Source organism: Micromys minutus (assembly GCF_963924665.1).
Source record: "Micromys minutus genome assembly, chromosome: 9".
NCBI lineage: Eukaryota > Metazoa > Chordata > Mammalia > Rodentia > Muridae > Micromys > Micromys minutus.
In genome coordinates, this window is record NC_137978.1 from 62,458,702 (window position 1) to 62,477,226 (window position 18,525).

An 18,525-nucleotide genomic window follows, 5' to 3' on the forward strand; every position below is an offset into this window, starting at 1 on the left:
TCTCTGCCATGTCTAGAATGCACCACTGTCTAGTGCTGGGTGTGTTAATTCATTTTCCATCAAAAGAGGAAGTTTGGGGACGATTAATCCAACAGAAGCCACAACTAGTCACCCTTCCTGCACAGAAAGCACTCTCCTTTTAAGCCTTTTCTGGCTGTGTTGCCTCAGCTTCTTGCTTCCATACAGCAGAGGTATGGAAGAGAAACTAGACCTGGGGAAATTCTACAATACATCAGTCAGACTTTCTCTAAACCATCTGTGAAACTCCAGTACAATTTATATAGAAAAGCAAGGCCCTGGGAGAGACAGAAGGTGGCCTTGGGGAAAGCAGCTGTGACAAGTCAGTGAGGAAAGATGGTGGCAGAATCCTACCAGCTCACACACATGATGCTCATTGCTGGGAGTATGGGGCTGGCTTAGGCTCTTTTTTTTAAGGCAGGGTCTCTTTCTAGGCCAGGCTGGCCTGGAACTCACTAGATAGCTTAGCTTGGCCTTGAACTCAGTAATCCTGCCTCTTGAGTGTTGAGATTATAAGTGTGAGACACCAGAAGGGTTCACAGCTTCAGAATTGTAATTGTGATAAGATTTGGCTGTTATCTGCTTTTAGCACTTTGTTTAAAATGGAAAAGTCTTCAATTTTTTTTCTCTAAATTATGATTTATATTGTCTTAGCAGATGTTCAGAACATGGCTTTTCTGAGGTTCAGATTACTAAAAAAAACATGCTAAAGCAAAGCTCTTATTAAGTGTGGGATTGACCCAGAGCAACTGCAGCCCTTCATTGAAGTGTGTTGAGTATAGTCTTGGGTTTAAAATTAAAAAAGAAAGAAACACAAGAGCTGTCAGAGGCTAGAACAGTAAATGAAATTCCCACTTTCTTTAAGGATCGTTAGATATTTCATTACTTTGACCTTCAAGTCTCTGCTAATTTGGATTATAAAAGTAGCAGGTGGATGGCAGATTAGCACATAAAATAGACCCTGCTGTCTTACTTTTCATGTGTTACAGAGCTGAGTTACTGCACGTTACATCCCAAGGAGACAGGGAATGGAAGTTGTTGTCTATATGGAGCATTTTCTTCAGATAATTCAGAATACTCGTAATCCACAGTGGGCTGAAGATACACACTGGGAACTAAGGTCTCAGTATTTTTTCAGTTATGTAAAAATGACTAGGTTTTAAATTACTCTTAAATACCTGTATATAGTACTTGGCTCAGAATGAAAAACAGAAACAACACCCACCATATAACTGTAGCTGGAAACAGCATTGCTGTCAGGGAGCAGGGGAGGGTGGCTGCATTAGAGTAGGGACAGGTTTCATTGCTCTTAGAACTTTGTATAAATTACAGCAAATGATGAAATTGGAAAACCATTGCAAGTCCAAAGTAGACTTTGGACAAGCTTACACGATTTTGGTGTCAGCTGGACCGTCAACAACACTTTTATAATTTATCTATAAAATAATAGCACAGCCTTATGCATGACCTTACAAAGGTGGTTCTTAGAACCAGCAGTCAGGAGGCAGAGACATTCGGATCTCTGTGAGTTCAAAGGCTGATCAACAGGACAGCTAGGGCTACACAGAGAAACCCTGTCTCAAAGGGGTGGGGCAAAGTTCTTATATCCCCCCAGTTTTTGGGGGGAGAAATTCACTTATTTAAATAAAGAGGCATGTCAGTAACAGACTTTCAGTATACTGTTACAGCCTAAAGGTGTGTGGAATATAGACTTAGAGACTTGGGTCCTGAAATTTGGCTAGGATTGTCCAAGAAGAACAGACACCTCTGGAGGGAACAGCAACAGGGCATGGGTCTAGCAGTGCAGGGCTGATGGCCCAGCAGTAGGGACTCTAAGCCAGCCAGGATCTTTTCTCTTCTCTTCTCTTCTCTTCTCTTCTCTTCTCTTCTCTTCTCTTCTCTTCTCTTCTCTTCTCTTCTCTTCTCTTCTCTTCTCTTCTCTTCCCCCCTTGCCTTCCCCTCCCCCTTCTCTTCTCTCCCCTACCCCCTCATATCCCAGCATTTAGGAGATGGAGACAAGTGGATCTCTGTGTTCTCTATAAAACGAGTTCCAGGACAGCCAAGACTACACGGAGAGACCTCAGAACACCATAAATGAGTGAAGAAGGGGGTGTGGGGAAGGTTTCTCTGAACATAGCCCTGGCTGATGGAGACTTTCTCTGTAGACCAGGCCTCAATCTCACAGAGCTCTGCCTACTTCTGTTCTGGGTGCTGAGATTAGAAGTGTGTGCCACCATTATGCCTCGGCCATTCTGTGAACGATGCTGATTCTGTGATGCTGGTGGCAGCAGATCCTGGATGTTGATCTGACACGTTTCTTTAAATGTCTTACACAACTGTGGGGATGTGTAGGTGAAAGACTGATCATTTGAAAAGGGCCACTGTGGGGTGGTTGTTATCTGTAAAAAAAAAAAACTGAGGACCTTTCTGTTAAGTGGGAAAGGAATTTAATTGAGCATTATAATAACATGAGCCCAGTGTTCAGTTTGTGTCTAAATCTGTATGGCATAATTAACTTTCAGTTTTGCTAGCGTGAAGCAGCTGTCATGACAAAGCATCTGTCTGTCCATTCTGACAGCAAGACTTATTTCCTGCACTTGGCTTATAGTTAAGATTGTGGAGTATAGGAGACAAATATTTAAATGGGAAGAAATGTTATATTAATACTCATTGTATAAGGAATTACAATGTAGATGCTTAAAAAGTAGAAAAGGAGCTGTAGAGGCCCAGTAGCTGCTTTTCCAGAGTACCCAGGTTCAGTTCCCATCCAGCACCCATGAGGCAGCTCACAACTGTCTGTGACTCCAGGTCTAGGGGGTCCAACACCTTTACATAGAAATACATGCATGGGTGGTTTTTTTTTTTTTTTTTTTTTTTTTTGAGCTATGGAAGCTATATGTTATAATTAAATGTCATTAATTCCACTGAATAGAAATATGTTCCATTTGCTGTACAATCAGAAGCCAGGCTTGAATGGTATAAATAGATGAAATCTAAATTATACTGACAGTCCATTAAACAGTAGCAGAAACCCATAAGGAAAATGAATTCACTATAATACCAGCTTATAATAAAATCATTTGCCAAATGAGAGTGATAGCCCAGGCACTGTGAGTTCCCCCTGTGTATTTCCAGCGAACACTACAAAGTTGGTCTGAAGCACTTCCTGCAAAGCTGAGGCTCCCCTGGCATTGCCAGGAACTAGCAGCCTTGCATTGCTACCTTTCTTGAGGGGCATGGTGCTAGCTCATTAGCCAGCCCTTGTTGAAGCTGCATAGGAGAGAGGAACCCTCTTCCAGCTGCTCATTTTCCCTGTAAACAGAGCTGCTGCATTGCTTCCTAAATGCACATCATTTTACTTGCTCCCACCTTTTTAATTTTTTTTTTTTTTTTTTTTTTTGGATGATGCTGGGATGAATCCTAAAATCAATTATGTGTTGGAAAAAATGTTCTACCACTGAGCTGTGTATCCAGCAACTCCCCACCCCATCTCACCCCACCCCTTCCACACACTATTTTTCTTGAGACAGTACCACTGTGTGTGTCACCATGCCTAGCCCATGGCCCACTTCCATTCCTTAGTAATCAGAACAGTCTAGTTTAATAGTCATTTTTATAACAGAATTTAACTTTTATTTATGTGTGGGGTCAGGGGGCACACTGATGTTAGAGGACAGACAGCCTTTGGGAGCTGGTCCTCCTTCCATTCTGAATTCAATTCCTACGCTTTACCTGCTGAGCCGTCATCTCACTGGCCTTTTGGGACAGAATTTTTCCCTTCAATGTTTTATTTTATTGTGAGCCCTGAACTGGGATAGGACAGTTACCTGGATGTTTTGTCTTAAGTCGGGTACAATGTGCTGCAAGGTTGGGGGTGCAGGCACCTGGGCCTTCTCTAAGTGGGTAGACTGGCCTGACTCTGGCACCTTCAGTGGTGCTGCTGATGGAGCCCAGAGCCTCATGGATTCATGCATGCCAGGCAGGTGCTTTACCACTGGTGAGTTCCATCACCAATTTTAAAAATAAAATTTATTTCTTAGATTGCATGTTTTTTTTAAAGTATATATATGCTACAAAACATAAGTTATAAATTCTGAGAAATTGACTTAACTGGAGTTTGGCCTTTGAATTGGGTAGAATAACTTTCATAGTAAGGGTTCATTCAATACACGTTATAAGGAACATTCTCGTAATAATTTGTGGAGATGAGAGCTTAAATTGCTCTTTGGGTGATACAGGTTGTTAAGCCATGGTTAATATTTTGAATATCATCATAGTATGCTTTCTGCTGCTGACAAGATAATGCTGCTTTTTCTTGTTTGGCTGTAGAGGTCAGAAGGCAGCCCAGGCGTCTCCCCTCAGGCACAGTCCGGTTTGTTTCTAAGATAGGCTCTTTCGCTTTCCTTCAAGTCAGCTTCTAGATGCTGGGTTACAAAGGCACCTCACTGTGCTTGGGTTTTGACAAGAGAATTGAACTCTGGTACTTGTGCTTACAAAGCAAGAATTTTCCCAATTGAGCTGTCTCCCCAGCCCAGTCTTAGAGATTTTAATGTACTGGAAGACTTCCTGCTATCTAGAAAAGAGACATGTCTAAATTTGAAAACACTCAGTTTGTTATAATCTTCTTTCCCATTCTTCATCACATGCTCCTCTGTGTGGACAGGAGTCCATGTAAGCTTTGCAGCACTAGAGCTGACAGAAACTCTAGCATATGGGCTCAGTTACCAGGAAGTCTGTAGATGGCGGAGCCATTGTTTTCCCCTTCCACTGAGTTTATCAAGACGATGACATCAAATTTGGTGGTGGCTGACAGAGTCAAAACAAAAGCTAAGGGAGTAAACAGGAAGTTGTTGCTCCCTCTAAAGCTGTCCACTGTTTGTTCCCACACATTTCTACTCTCTTCTATCTAGCAGACAGCTGAGAGTCAGCCTCTCTCCATGTGTGACAGAATGTTTCACGTTCTTTTAGTGTTTGGTTTGGGTCCCCTAACTCTCCCGTGTTTACTTCCTTCACTTGCTTCTGAGTGTCTGCTCTGCCAAAGTGGATCTCACCGTGGAAGTGGACTATGTTGAGGATGGGGATGGTAGAGGTTGTTTGCTGGAGGCCCACAGTGTACCAGTGCTTCTGGTCTAGAATCCAGACACCAGGATTTTAGTGTTGTTTCTGGCAAGCTTAGCTCCAGGTTTAAGGAGTGCTGCTGTCTCAGAGGAGTAAGGTAGAGTGCACACACACACACACACACACACACACACACACACACACACACACCTTTTCTGTGTTGGGATTGGCAAACACTTGTATTAACTAGAGATACGTGTGGACTTAATTTTGCAATATTTTACCACCTCACTATTACCGTGTTGAATGGTTCTGAGTGTCAGAGATAGAGAAATAGCATGGGAGAGAAATGAAAAGAGAACAGAGAAGCCTGAGGGTCAGCTTCCCATGTCCACTATTGGGCTACCCAGCTGTGCCTCTGAAAATCTCTTTGTGAGAAAGGCTTTGTTCACAAGGAAAGGGTTTTCTATTTGAAATTCTATTAGAGTGGCACTGCCATTCTTTGCAAGGGGACGAGAGTATTTCAAAGATTAATAGGTGGGAACACATTGATGGAGGGAAGATTCTGCATGGGGCAGAGCAGCGGCTGAACATTGCCTGTGTATTGTAGCACAGCTTTAATGCTAGGGCTCACAGACAGAGTACTAAATTAGGGGGTGAAGTAAGTGTCCACTCTGCTTAGTGAGGAGACTGTCAGGACAGATGCTGATAGGTGCTTTGTGTACACGATGACAGACTGCCTGATGTGGCAGGCTATGATTTTTACCCTTGAGGAACTTGCTTCCCTGCGCGATTTACATAAACCTGCTGATTTGCTGACGGTTGGGAAAGGATAGGCTTTTCTTTGCCTTGAGAATTTGCCTTCACATTTGGCTAACTTCCCTCCTCAGCTCACTGAGGCTCTGTTTGCAGATGGCAGTATTGATTTTTGGACACAAAGCTATGTTGGAGTTGTGTGAGAAACAACCAGCAATATCCCTGCTCAGTATCATCTCCCAGGTCATAGGTTTTGATGCTCCTGGTCACAAGCATTTCAAGTAACACCGGGTCACCATGTGATCTGCTTGTGATCTGCTTCTGTGTTAAAGTATAAAATTCAGTAGAAACCCCAGGCTCATTTTCAGATATCCCCGCTAAAGAAAACATTAGTTATCATTTGTTTTCAGAATAATTGATAGTGCTGGCAATAGCCTCATTTATTTTTCTGGCCGGTTTCAGGCGTGCTGATTTTAAGATTAAAACAATGTATATTTGCCCCACAGCAACTGTTAGCTCATTCTGGTGAATGCCTGCTTTTCTGTGAGTGATTTTGAAAATGTGCATTGTGTGTTTAATGGACCGCATTGTCTGCTCCGAGTTGCTGCTTTTAACTACAAAAAGAGAGGGGCTTTTAACATTTAAAAACAAAAGGTGTCTGCAGTGCTTCTTTGGACTGCAGGCTCTGTCACTCTGAGGACCATCACTTCAGCTGACTAAATCAGTCTTGGAACCTCTTAGAGGAGCCATGCTTTTGGAAGTCGCAGAACAGTCTTGCCAGATCACTTTGACTTAGAGGGTTACTGGGCACACACATTCCATCTGTGGATTTTTTGACCGTTGTTCTTAACTGTGCCTTCTCAAATGAATTACTTTAGGGCTAGAAGTGTAGGTGGTGCTTACCTAGCATGCACAAGGCCCTAGGTTAGACCCCAGCACTGCAGAAACAAACGGAAGAATCTACAAATAAAAATAAAAAAATATTTTATGCTAGCTATAAACATTTATATGAATTGTTTTTTAAAATAAGCTGTTTGATTAATGAGACCAGAGAGAAAATACTTTGGCCTCAGTTTAACCTTTTTGGGGCATGGACTAGAGTAGGATAACAGAAAGGGCAGAAGAAAAATTAACTTCCTTTGAGACTTGGATTCCAAATTACTTCCTAGGGTGCATTTTCTTTCCTTCCTTCCTTCCTTCCTTTCTTCCTTCCTTCCTTCCTTCCTTTCTTCCTTTCTTCCTTCCTTCCTTCCTTCCTTTCTTCCTTCCTTCCTTCCTTCCTTCCTTCCTTCCTTCCTTTCTTCCTTTCTTCCTTCCTTCCTTCCTTTCTTCCTTTCTTCCTTCCTTCCTTTCTTCCTTCCTTCCTTCCTTCCTTCCTTCCTTCCTTCCTTCCTTCCTTCCTTCCTTCCTTCCTTCCTTCCTTCTTTCGAGTGCATTGTCTTAAGTTGTATCATTCTGTTTTATAGGAAGAATTTGACTAAGCTTAGAAAAAGATTTAACTTATGTGACCCATGATTTATTTTTTATGTTCACAGAATCTATTATGTCCCCTGCTCTGATAGTGAATTTATCTGCCTTACATACATGTCTCAGAATACTGAGATTCTGAAACAATATAGGTTCTACAGACACCAGCCTTGTTATTGAAATCATTATGTAAATTCACAGCTTTAAATCAGTTTGGTTTGCCATGGTAATTGTTTAAAAAGTTAAGAAAAAAAAAGATACCTGTATGTAGGAAGCTGGCATTAATAAGTAATGTGGTAATTCTACAGGTCAGGTTTCAGGCCCTTCCCTCAAGTGAGAGCCTTTCTCTTGGGCAGCCATTCTTAAGTCTGTGCCTGTTAGGCCCAGGAGCATAAGGAACACGGGTGGCAGCAGCCTGTCCTTTCTCTCTCTCTTAGCCGTCATACCTTGGTGTGTTTAGAGATGACAAGTCCAGTTGTAGAAGAACATAAGTTTTCTTTCCTTTCTCTGGAAAGCTCTTTGGGGGCAGGGGGATTGCAGCGGATAGAATTATTGAAACAGAATCGCATATTTTGATGACTCTTGGGTTTACTGTTTGGTCAAGGCTAGTTAGTTGCTCTGCCTCCATCTCTCCATCCATGTGTGAGTCCGTGCACCATGCCTGACAATGGAAACTTACAAGTCAGTAGAATAAGAGGCTCTGTGGTAAAATGGCCCTGTTAATGATAAAAAAGATATAAAGCCTTTTTCTGGGATGTAACTGGGCCTCAGTGACACACATTTGCCACTTATTTCAGGTCTGTCAGATTGTGAGCACACCAGTGACACACATTAGTCCTTGGATTGCTATTGCACTATTTTCAGAGCTCTGGAGATGGTGATGGTAATCGTGAGGAGGAAGAAGAGGTCAGTGCAGACCACAGGACTGCCAGATAAAGGGACATTCAGTATTGTGAACTGACGAGCCACAAGAGGCATTACCTCTGCGGCCCTCATAATTAGCTGTAAGCTATGTATGGTCAGAATATGTATGGTAGAATAAAGAAAGGATAGGGTTGTCACAGACTAGGCAGACAAATTGGTATTCCTTTTGGAGGACGTATCCCAGAGGAGGAGGTGGATTCTGTGGGAACAGATATTTGGACCTCACTTAGGATGCTGACATGTTTGTTTTTAAGGCAGTGAACAAGTAACTTAACTTATAAAGAAAAGGAAGTATGGCTTTCTGTGGAAGGAAACTGGAAAACGCATAGACTGCTCTGTGCTTAGGTGAGTGAGTGGTCGCTACCTGGAGAGTTGAACTACTGGTGCTGCATTCAGTAGGGCTGCAACGTGGGGATTAAGAATTTTGGGCCTATTCCAAAATTGTATTAAATTTTGAGGCAGGTTTATAGTCCTCTGCTGAGCGGGGAGGTTACAACTCTGTGAGCCACACCACTGTGCCCAGAGAGAGCCCAGCTTTTTCTGTAGAGATTTATGCTGCTGCCTTTTTGTACCAAACGAGGGGTATGAAGAAAAACATTAGCCATAGTGGGAGAGTGTCACTGGAGATGACTAAATGGTTGATGGATGCTGTCTCAGTGCAGTAGCAGTTATCTTCTGGGACCCAGGGACACAATGCATAGCTCAGGGGTAACTCGTCCCTGATCCACACTGGTGCATGCCTTCAGGGGGCTCGTGCTTTCATCTGAGAAGCCAGTTGGCAATTCTGATACCTTCATATTCATATTTCTTCTCTCTCTGAAGTGGCTTTGTGGCCCCTTTTTGTGTCTTTGCTTTGAATGTGTCTTGAGGCAAATAAAGGGCTTTGCCCAAGTTGCTAGAAAGCAGTTGTTCTTACCGATGCACATTCTGAAGGGCGGGGGAAGGATGTGGTGATTGGCTTCTGCAGGCTTAGTATCCCACTTCCCAGATTTGGTAACTGGAAAACTTTTACTTCTTGGTAAATGGTTTTACAGGCAATTTTAAAAAGCAGCCTTTACCCTTCAGCTAATATGAATGTCAAAAGTAATTGCTCAAGCACTGCCGTGTGCGGTGTGGTTGAGGAGCATGCCCTGCTCTTCTTTCTGGAGATACTTGGTTTACTTCTTTTCATATTTGATTGTCTGCTTTGGTTTTCTTTCCAGTCAAGAAATACTTGATAGTAAATTATCTGTGGGCAACAGAATGGCTTTCATCTTTTCATGCTATGTGGCGGAAGTTATTGTGGTAACATGTTCAAGATAGTCTTTTCTAATATCTATTCCTCAAAAGGTACTTATTGAAAACGAAGTAGCATGTGGCAAAGCTGTTTCTCTTTCCAAAGAATGTCTATCTAAAAGATTTGATTTGCCTTAAAGTGTGGGCCCTCCTTTCATTGTCCTCCCAGGGATAGGAATACAGGCAAGTGCCAAATATCTGTCTTGATGTGTAATTTTGGTTTTTTTTGAAACAGGGTTTTTCTATGTAGCTTTGGCTGTCCTGGAACTCACTCTGTAGACCAGGCTGGCCTCAAATTCGGAGAAATACCTTCCTCTGCCTCCCGAATGCTGGAATTAAAGGCATAGACCACTACTGCCCAGCTTGATGTGTAATCTTTAGTTAAATAATTCTGTTATCTAAATTTCTCCATCTAGGTATGGTAGTTTCATAGAGCTTTCTTTCCCTGAACAGAATTATTGAGACTTTTATTAGATTTTTTTTTTTTTTAATGATCAGAAGCATGTTTAGAAAGAACCATTACAGGGCTAGAGAGATGGCTCAGTGGTTAAGAGCTCTTCCAGAGGTCCCGAGTTCAATTCCCAGCAACCACATGGTGGCTCATAACCATTTACAATGGGATCTGATGCCCTCTTCTGGTGTGTCTACATAAAATACATAAGTAAATATTTTAAAAAGATAGTAAGAACCATTACCTTAATGCTATTTATAGTTTAATATATATTACCCAGAAAAATTTTTTCACTATTAAAAGGTACTTGTTTTGTCATTGAGGTGTTTATATATTAATTTACATAGCTATTTATTTATACAGTGGTCTTATAAGCCTTTTCTTTGGCTTTTTTTTTTTTTTTTTTTAAAACAAACCTTCTCTTTTCTTTTAAAGACTGTGTGTATATTGAGAGTCGGCGGCCAAACACACCGTATTTCATCTGCAGCATCCAAGACTTCAAACTGGTAAGCATTTTTATGTCCCCACCCCCCATTGTTTCTCCCCCTCTTTATTAGCTCCCTCCCCTCCCCGGCTGTCACTTTGGATTGCTTCTCCAGCACTCCTGGTGTGATGACCAGTGTGGGCAGTGCTACCTGCCTCTGGGCTTGCCCACTGTGGCAGTGCTTCCGGCTGTGAACAACTGTGTTTCTCAAGCCTCTGCTCCTCTGTAGCTGCCGTGACAGTCTCAGAGAGCCCTTCTAGTTTCTCAAGTACTTTCTTTGCTTTCAGCTGTTCTTAAGAGCCTGAAGCAAGTTTAGTGATTTATGAGTAAAAAATGTAAACCAGATACTGGTTTCTGGGGGCACTGGAGATTTGCTATGTTGGTAGGTATGGACTATACTTCTTGTCCAGTTTTAAGGGTCTCCCAGGAGCAGAATTGGGGAGAAAGGAGTTTAGCCTAGGATTAAGGCTGTCTGGATAGTGATCCTGATAAAATCTTTGCTTTTTAGACAGTGGGTCTTAGGCATAGTTTGGGCTCAGAATAAATCCCTGAGTGTTTGTAAAGCAAACACACTCAGGCCGTGTAAGGTGACACATGCATTTAATCCCAGTGCTAAGAGATGGAGGCAGGTGGTTGGATCTTTAGGAGTTCCACGACAACAGCTGCTATACATACAAGTAGACACCCCATCCCCTTTTCCTGGATCAGTATTATGTATATATCTGTACCTCACACCCATAGGTGTACCTGTTCTTCAACATTAATATTCTGATTTTTCAAAGTTTTCTTATAAGCAACTCAATTAAACTTCACTATTAATGTCTTTCACTCAAACAACCAATGTGTAAAATAATGTTAAAGCAGCATCCTTGTGAACAGTCTGAAGCGTTTTGATCTTAGAATGGGATCCTTTTACTTCTAGACTGAGAACCACAGCCTACAGTGCAGAGCAATCCTAATTCTGTAACTTTCTAGCGAATGTATTACGTTTGTATCTGTGGATGCCCTCCTTTCCCAAATATGTCATTACTTGAGAGTGTTTGTTCTTACACACGTTTGTGATAGTTCAAAGAACTAAGGCAGTAAGTGGGTCAGTTGTGCATTTCCTTGTAAGATTTGTTCTTATTAGGCTGCTTATAAGTTCCCTGTCTGTTGTGCAAAGTGGCATTGCAGCTTTGCCTTTTAAATTAAATGCTTTCTATTTAGTTTTTTTGCCAATAAGAATTTTTGACATTTTTGGAAATGTTTGTTCTTTACTATATTTTTCTTTACAAAGGTTTTTTTTACAGATACTGCCTGATACTGAGACTTTGGGAGGCGGCCTTGTTTCCAGAAGAGGTTTATTTTGGTAGTGGCTGCAGCTGCTGCTCTTTCTGTGTTGGTTATCTGTGTATGTGATTCTGCTGAACCAAGTGCCAGTGCACCATGGAGAATATCGCTGTCAAATACAATTATAAAGAATTTTCTTTTAGACTCCCATCATATTCTGAGCCCCTCTGTTCCCTCCCTTCCTCCCCACCCCCTCTCTGTGTGTATGCGCATGTTTGAACTGCATCTTTTACAGAAATGTTGATTACAGGGTGATAGTTCCTAGCAGAAGTTCCTGCTGAGGTATGGTAATTGTTTAGGGTATTAGCAGCAGTAAAAGCTGAAGCTTCTGTTGTTGGTATTAATGCTAACTGCAAAAGCAGGTGGGACATGGTGCAGCATGTTCTCATTCCTCTTAAAACTGCATAGTCTTTCTTGTGTTTCTCTTTGAGATTCCATATTCATTGTCATAAAAGAATATTAAAGATGATGAAATAGTTGCTCCTGGGAGAAATATGGTTTTCCTCCTTCCCCTGGTCTGTGTACTTCTTAGAGGAAATGATTGTAAGAGGTGAGAACAATTATGACTTTTTTCTCTGGCTTACCCAGGCTGTAGGGGAAATAGGCAAAGCAGTGAAAATATTCCTCCCTCCCTCCCTCCCTCCCTCCCTCCCTTCCTCCCTTTTTGTTTAAACAAGAAGAGATTGGAGTTGATTTCGCCCATAGCAGGCAACATGGCAAAACAGAATAATGAAAAACAGCTTTAAAAAAAACAATTAGCTATGAGGTATTGCATGGCACAATGGTTTCTTTTCTTTCTTTTTTGGTTTGGGGTTGTACAAAGAGCATAACAGTCTCTGTATTGTGGTAGGGTTTGGAGCATAAATATGGTGTATACTGAAATCGTAGGAGTACTGTGTGGCTATACTGTTAAAGACAGTAAAGCCAATGAATTGAGACATGGGGATTAGAGCCATGTACTGGTCAATTAGACCAGAATAATTGTGTGTTGAACTCTTAAAGCCTTGGGCAGTGTTGGGTGAGCTGGTAGTTAGTTAGTTCACTGTGTGAAGGGAAGAGTTCTTGGACTTTATGTGGAGACATAGATTGTTTTTGTAGGCTTGCTTTGGTGTTTCTCCAGAGTAAGTAGTATGTAGAACATGCCAGGCTGTCGATAGCGCCTGTCTTCCTTCTCAGAAATGTCCAAATCTGTAAAACATTTGTGGTCATCTTTTCTACGGAGAGGAGCTCTCTGGCCTCTGCTTTAGCAAGTGTTACATTATCAGAACACACAAGGCTCTGCTGTCTACACTGCCAGGTAAATTTATAGCCCACACTCTCACAGGGCTAGATGGAGGCCATGGTAGTGCAGAGCAGTATGTTCTTAATTGAGCCAGGTCTTTGAAGGTTAGTGTTCCTTCTCCCTCTCCTTCCTCTCCATTGTGTTTGGTTTGGAACCCAACATAGGTTTATTTAAGAAAAGTAGAACTGCTAAGAGTGGAGAGTGGGAGGGGCTGCAATGGAGCAATACTCTGAAGGCAGAAGTTTCAAGAGAAGTAACTCATGTATTCTGTTGGGAAACATTGATTCTTTTATGCTATATTCATATAATTAACTTATTTCCAAGTCAAGAAAACTAGTTTTGTTTAAATATGTGAACTAGAGTTGTTCATGGAAGAAGCAGACAAAGCGGTGAAATGGACAGCATGTGCTGACTTAGAGGCAGGAGGAAAGCCATTAGTTAAATAAAGATGCTTTGTGATGTAGTTTTCAGAACCAGTTTCCAGCAGTGATTCTTCCTTGAAGTAGTGGTGATGGTGGCAGTGTTGTAGGTTTTTGTTGACCTGGCCTGAAATTATTAATTTCTCTGTTAGAATTTGGAATTGGGGGAAACTGAGGAATTATACTAGTCAACAGAGGGGTAGAGCTGAAAGGGTGAATCAGGACTTGAATTTATGAAGGTGAAGTTGGAGCCAACAGGGGCAAGCCAGCCTGCATGAGCAAATGAGGAAGCAGAAGGCCCAGGCTGCTAGTGCAGCCACTTCCTCCATGTCCTCTGAAGACTCGCTCCTCTCCACTAGGTTCTATATCATTCTGCTTTCTGGAAAGGATGAGTCCCCTTGGGCTAGATTGAATAGACCAAAAGAACCTTTAATAATATCTTCAACTCTTCCCTCTGCTGCCCTTCCAGAGGGTTTCAAGGTCACTCTATGTGGTCTAGTTTGTTTTGATGGTTTTGTTTTTGATCATCAAGGTGTATTTATCTCAGAATGCAGTTGGGAACATTCGAGATCAGCCCTCCCTCTGGCATTTGTTGGGAACTTGTTCTGTGTTCTTTGTTGAGCCCAACCAAGGCCACTGAAGAAGTACACTATTATTTCTTCCTTCAGCAACCTTACATTCTAATTGTAGAGTTTGTGGTGTTACTAATTATCAGCCAATTTTGGAGAACACCAGATAGGATTGGTAGAGAGGAAGACATAACCTTTTTGTTCTGAAAGGAACACTTGTTTTTAGTAAAAATATTAATATTCTATAATCTCAAGTCTTAAGTATAAATGAAATAATTTCTACCTAAAAATAATTGTGGATTCTGAAAAAGTTAACAGAGTGCGTTGTTGAAGTGAGTTTTGGACTCATCATTGAGTCCTGAGGAGGCCCTGACCACCAGTTGTTTGTTTACTCCTAGAGTATACTCAGGGATGCTCAGTTAATTCTGAGGGAAGGCTGTGTAAATTCTTGTTGCCAGCATCCACACTTTAGAAAGAAGTATGGTGTGGATTTCCCAAGATTGGGTAATTGTAGGATTATTTATACCAAATGAAGTTTCCGGGAAGGATTTGTAATTATTGTGGAGAGTAAACCCTTTAGGTAAATACCATCGGTTCATTGTAAAACTGGAAATCTCATTTTTAAGATTAAACCTTGTCTAAATAGGCCTTAACATCATTAACAGTGCTCTAGTGACTTGGTGATTGAGTGACCTGAACTGTGAATGCAGGAGCATGCTGTTGCATTCTCTGTCTACCACATAGCAGCCATTCTCATGGCTCTGACTATGGAACAACTAAGAACTTCCAGCTGCTAGTTGCCTTAGATCATTTCACACCCTGCTGTGTATTTCCTTGTTATGTCTGAGCCGCTTGAACTTTCTTTTTGAGCTTTAGTGTCCAGAAGCCACTCCAAAACTTTGTTATCGCCCATAGATTTTTATTCCTGAGTCCCCCAACAATACAGCAGAAGAAAGCTGCAGAGAGTTTGTCAGCCCGAGATCTACATATCAGTGATTATCAGACTTATGTATACAGCTGAGTCTTACTTGCCCGTTGTGATTGTAGCATAGAATATACAATCATGGGCATCTGGGAAACGGTTACTCGTTTTAGTGGTAGGTCAGCGTCAAACTAGAGCCTTCTTTTCAGTGAGATAGGGTGAGGCCAGAAATCTTCATCAACTTGATTCAGAAATCGGGATATTTTAGTCTGGGGCTGAGGCGAATGTTGGTAGAATGAGCAGGTTGGTAGTTTGAATTTTGACTTCACGTTTTCTGATTTTCATCTCTGTTCTGTTATTTGCTGCCTTTGATGATCTTAGTTGGGATACACACACAGAGAGAGAGAGAGAGATAGAGACGTATATACATGTATGTGCACATACACCTTGCTTGTAACCTTGCAAGTAGGTCATATTTAGATGGAAAATCAAGCATAAAAATTATCTAGGATAGGATCTACCCCCTCAAATGTTGGTGTTTCTGACATAATTTGTCTCCTTATGTTGGGATTTATTTTCCTTATTTGTTTAAAAATATGTTGTATGGTGACTGTACATAGGTAAAGAAATGTAGAGAAAGTGAATTGGTGCCAAACTCTTTTTCTAAGGCCACGCCTTTTTTAAGGCACTAGTACTTGTTTTTAAAGACTTTTAAAGGTCCTTAGGTATTGGGCCTGTGATCATATACAAATGCCAAGATGTGCAGGATGCAGTTTTAGCACATGGAGCTTGTCGTCAAGAGGTGTGAGCTAGAATGAAGTTCTCTTGTGTGAGGTTGGGTGAGCATGGTCAGAGGCCATGTGTGGCCACAACGCTCCAGCTACAGAGATCTTAAGAGTTCTTTTGCAGTCACCACATTCTTTCTGTAATATGTGAGTGTCAATTTAGAAATGGACAAAGAAGTATCTACCTAAGTAGAAATCAAAATGAAGCTTTGGGACGTAGTAAATCTCAGAACTTACACCCCATTTCTGCGTCCTTCAGAGTCTGTCTTCACTGGCAGCAGTGGGCAGCATTGGCTGCTTGAAGTTAAAGCTTTAGTGGTGCAGAAATACCTTAAAGCTGGATAATTAATTTTCTCTTACTTTAGGTGGATTGTGGGACTGTCAAGAAGTAATTGAGGTTTTGTTTAATTGTATATATTTCTTTAAAATACTTACTGCTAAATATAATTTATTGAACATGTTATCTTCATGAAAATTTTCAGTGTGGAAAACTACATGTTCTAGTCCCCCCCCCCCCCCCCATTCAAGGGGCTTATAAAGTTGGAGGCAGTGGTATTTTGAGAGGTCTACTGTAAGAATATTGAAGTTTTGTTCAAACCTGATCTCTTATAACTGGAAATTTACAATGTGTGTGTGTGTCTCTCTCTCTCTCTCTCTCTCTCTCTCTCTCTATATATATATATATATATATATATATATGGGTCTTTGTATTAATTATCAACTCAAATAGTGTCAGAAAAAATACTGAGAAAATTTGAGATGCTCAGATATCATCTGTGTTTCCTGATTTATATGAACAATAATTTGCCTTTAAAAGATACTTAGAATGTTGTAATTGCTCGAACTGTTCATATATTTCAAACAATGCAAAGTGTTGAGGATTGCTCTGCAAAGTTATAAAAAAATTTAGACTCATAATTTGAACGGAGGATTTGATCCTTGAATTTGAATTCTGGTTAATTGAGTTCCTGACAGAAGAGATTTAACTAGATAATCTGTTTTATTTATTTATTTTTTGTTGTGGAAAAATGCTGACTGCACTATACACTGGACTGTATTATACACAGTCACATATTCTACTTGGACTTTACTCTGCCCTGGAGTCCTGGAAGTTAAGCCTCCTAATGCCATCTGTTGAGGTGGTAGGAAGGAGAAAATGGGTTTAAAAAAAAAAAATAGCTGCACATAGCAAGGCACTAACAATGATGTAATAGTAAAACTTGCGTGATTAATTCTTAAATAACTGTATACAACAGGTTCTTATAAGTATTTGAATCTTGTGGGATTCTTTTTAAAGATCATGGAGAAGTTGGGCTTTTGTATACTGTGTGCTTGAATATTTGAAGGGTTTAGCTTGGAGCTCGGTCTGAGGTGTCTCTTGTGCTTAAGAGACAGTACTGGCTTTCAGAAGTTGCTTTTTATCCTTCTGCTGGTTTTAGTGTTTCTTTTTAAAAAGACTTCTAGTACATGCTAAGCTGATTTGGGGGACGGGGTGTACTGAGACAGGGTTTCTCTGTGTATCTTTGACTGTCCTGGAACTTGACTATGTAGACCAGGCTGGCCTCACAGAGATCCACCTGCACCTGTTTCCAAATGGCAAATGTTGGGGTTAATGGCATGCCACCCCCAAGTAGCTGCTAAGATGGTTTTTCTGTTACTGGAAGAAATGGCTTTCTTGACCGTGACATGGCTTGCCTGTTTAATTACTCTCACCTTTGTGACATTTTGAGGACACTCATTTCAGTACTCTGTTTTCCTGTTCTAAGCTGTTGTCTGTCCTTCAGCTTTACAGAACTAGACAAGGACTTCAGGAGGTGGCAGGACTTTCCTGGCCACCCTAACGCCTTGGGTGTTTTTTCCTAGTCCTTCTGCTTCCAGCATCTCTACAGAGAAGCTCTTCTGAAAGCGCAGTGTGACTGTCTGCTCATGGTTCTCTCCTGTGTATCTGAGACCTTGGAATGTTGCCTTTATGATGAGCCAAGCAAGCCACTGTGACTGTGCTTTGGCCCTGTATTATATCTTAACTTGGTTATTTTAAGGGGCACACACCATACTCTTAAGATGGACCCAGGTTAAAATCCAGAGGCAGAAGGGCCATCCAGGTGCTGGCACTGAAATGGAAAAGCAGCTTTGACTAATGTGGGAGGCTTAACTCCACTGTGGGAACGGATTTTCAGTGGCTCTCTGCTCTTTACAGATCCTTGCAGACACCTGCTTGTGTGTTGAGTGCCCCTAGTAACCAGGATGGAGATGTTGGGCACCTTAACTTAAAACTGTTTTCTCTTTTAGGTCCACAACTCCCAGGCCTGTTGCAGATCTCCAGCTCCTGCTTTGTGTGACCCCCCAGCATGCTCTCTGCCGGTGGCATCACAGCCACCACAACACCTTTCTGAAGCCGGGAGAGGGCCTGTAGGGGTAAGGAGAATCCCGTTTTTAAAAGCTATCAGTATTTTATATCCCATAGGGTATAAAATAGGATATTACCTCCCTTCCCAGAGCCCCTTTAAAAATGTGCTGTATGCTATGAGTTTTTAAAAGAGTAATAAGTACACGCACAGAGGAAGCACAATACGGGACTTGCCTTACCCCTCTAGGACAGTTCCAGAAGGTAGTGGGGTTTGGTGGAGGGTATTTTGGCACCAGCAAAGAGCATGCTGGGCTGCTGCAAGGAGCAGGAGCTGGCAATCAGCAGCGAGTATGGATGTTGGCAACTGAGATGGGGGAAAGGGGGTAAGTTTAAGTCCAAGAGTGGATGTGTATTTCCCAAGGCTCTTTTGGGACTCCAG

At 41.5% G+C, this 18,525-nt stretch overlaps 1 protein-coding gene across 4 annotated transcripts in view; it reads left to right on the forward strand.

Moving 5' to 3' along the window:
* The window catches only part of RERE (arginine-glutamic acid dipeptide repeats), a 312,095-nt gene that overhangs the window by 132,750 nt on the left and 160,820 nt on the right, over positions 1-18,525 (forward strand). For 3 of the 4 annotated variants that reach the window (XM_080921404.1, XM_080921406.1, XM_080921405.1), the window contains exons 3-4: positions 10,385-10,455; positions 18,029-18,154. In XM_080921404.1, coding sequence (XP_080777530.1) covers positions 10,385-10,455; positions 18,029-18,154 — 197 coding nt within the window. The remainder of the gene's footprint in view (positions 1-10,384; positions 10,456-18,028; positions 18,155-18,525) is intronic. The other variant, XM_080921407.1, reaches the window with a different exon arrangement.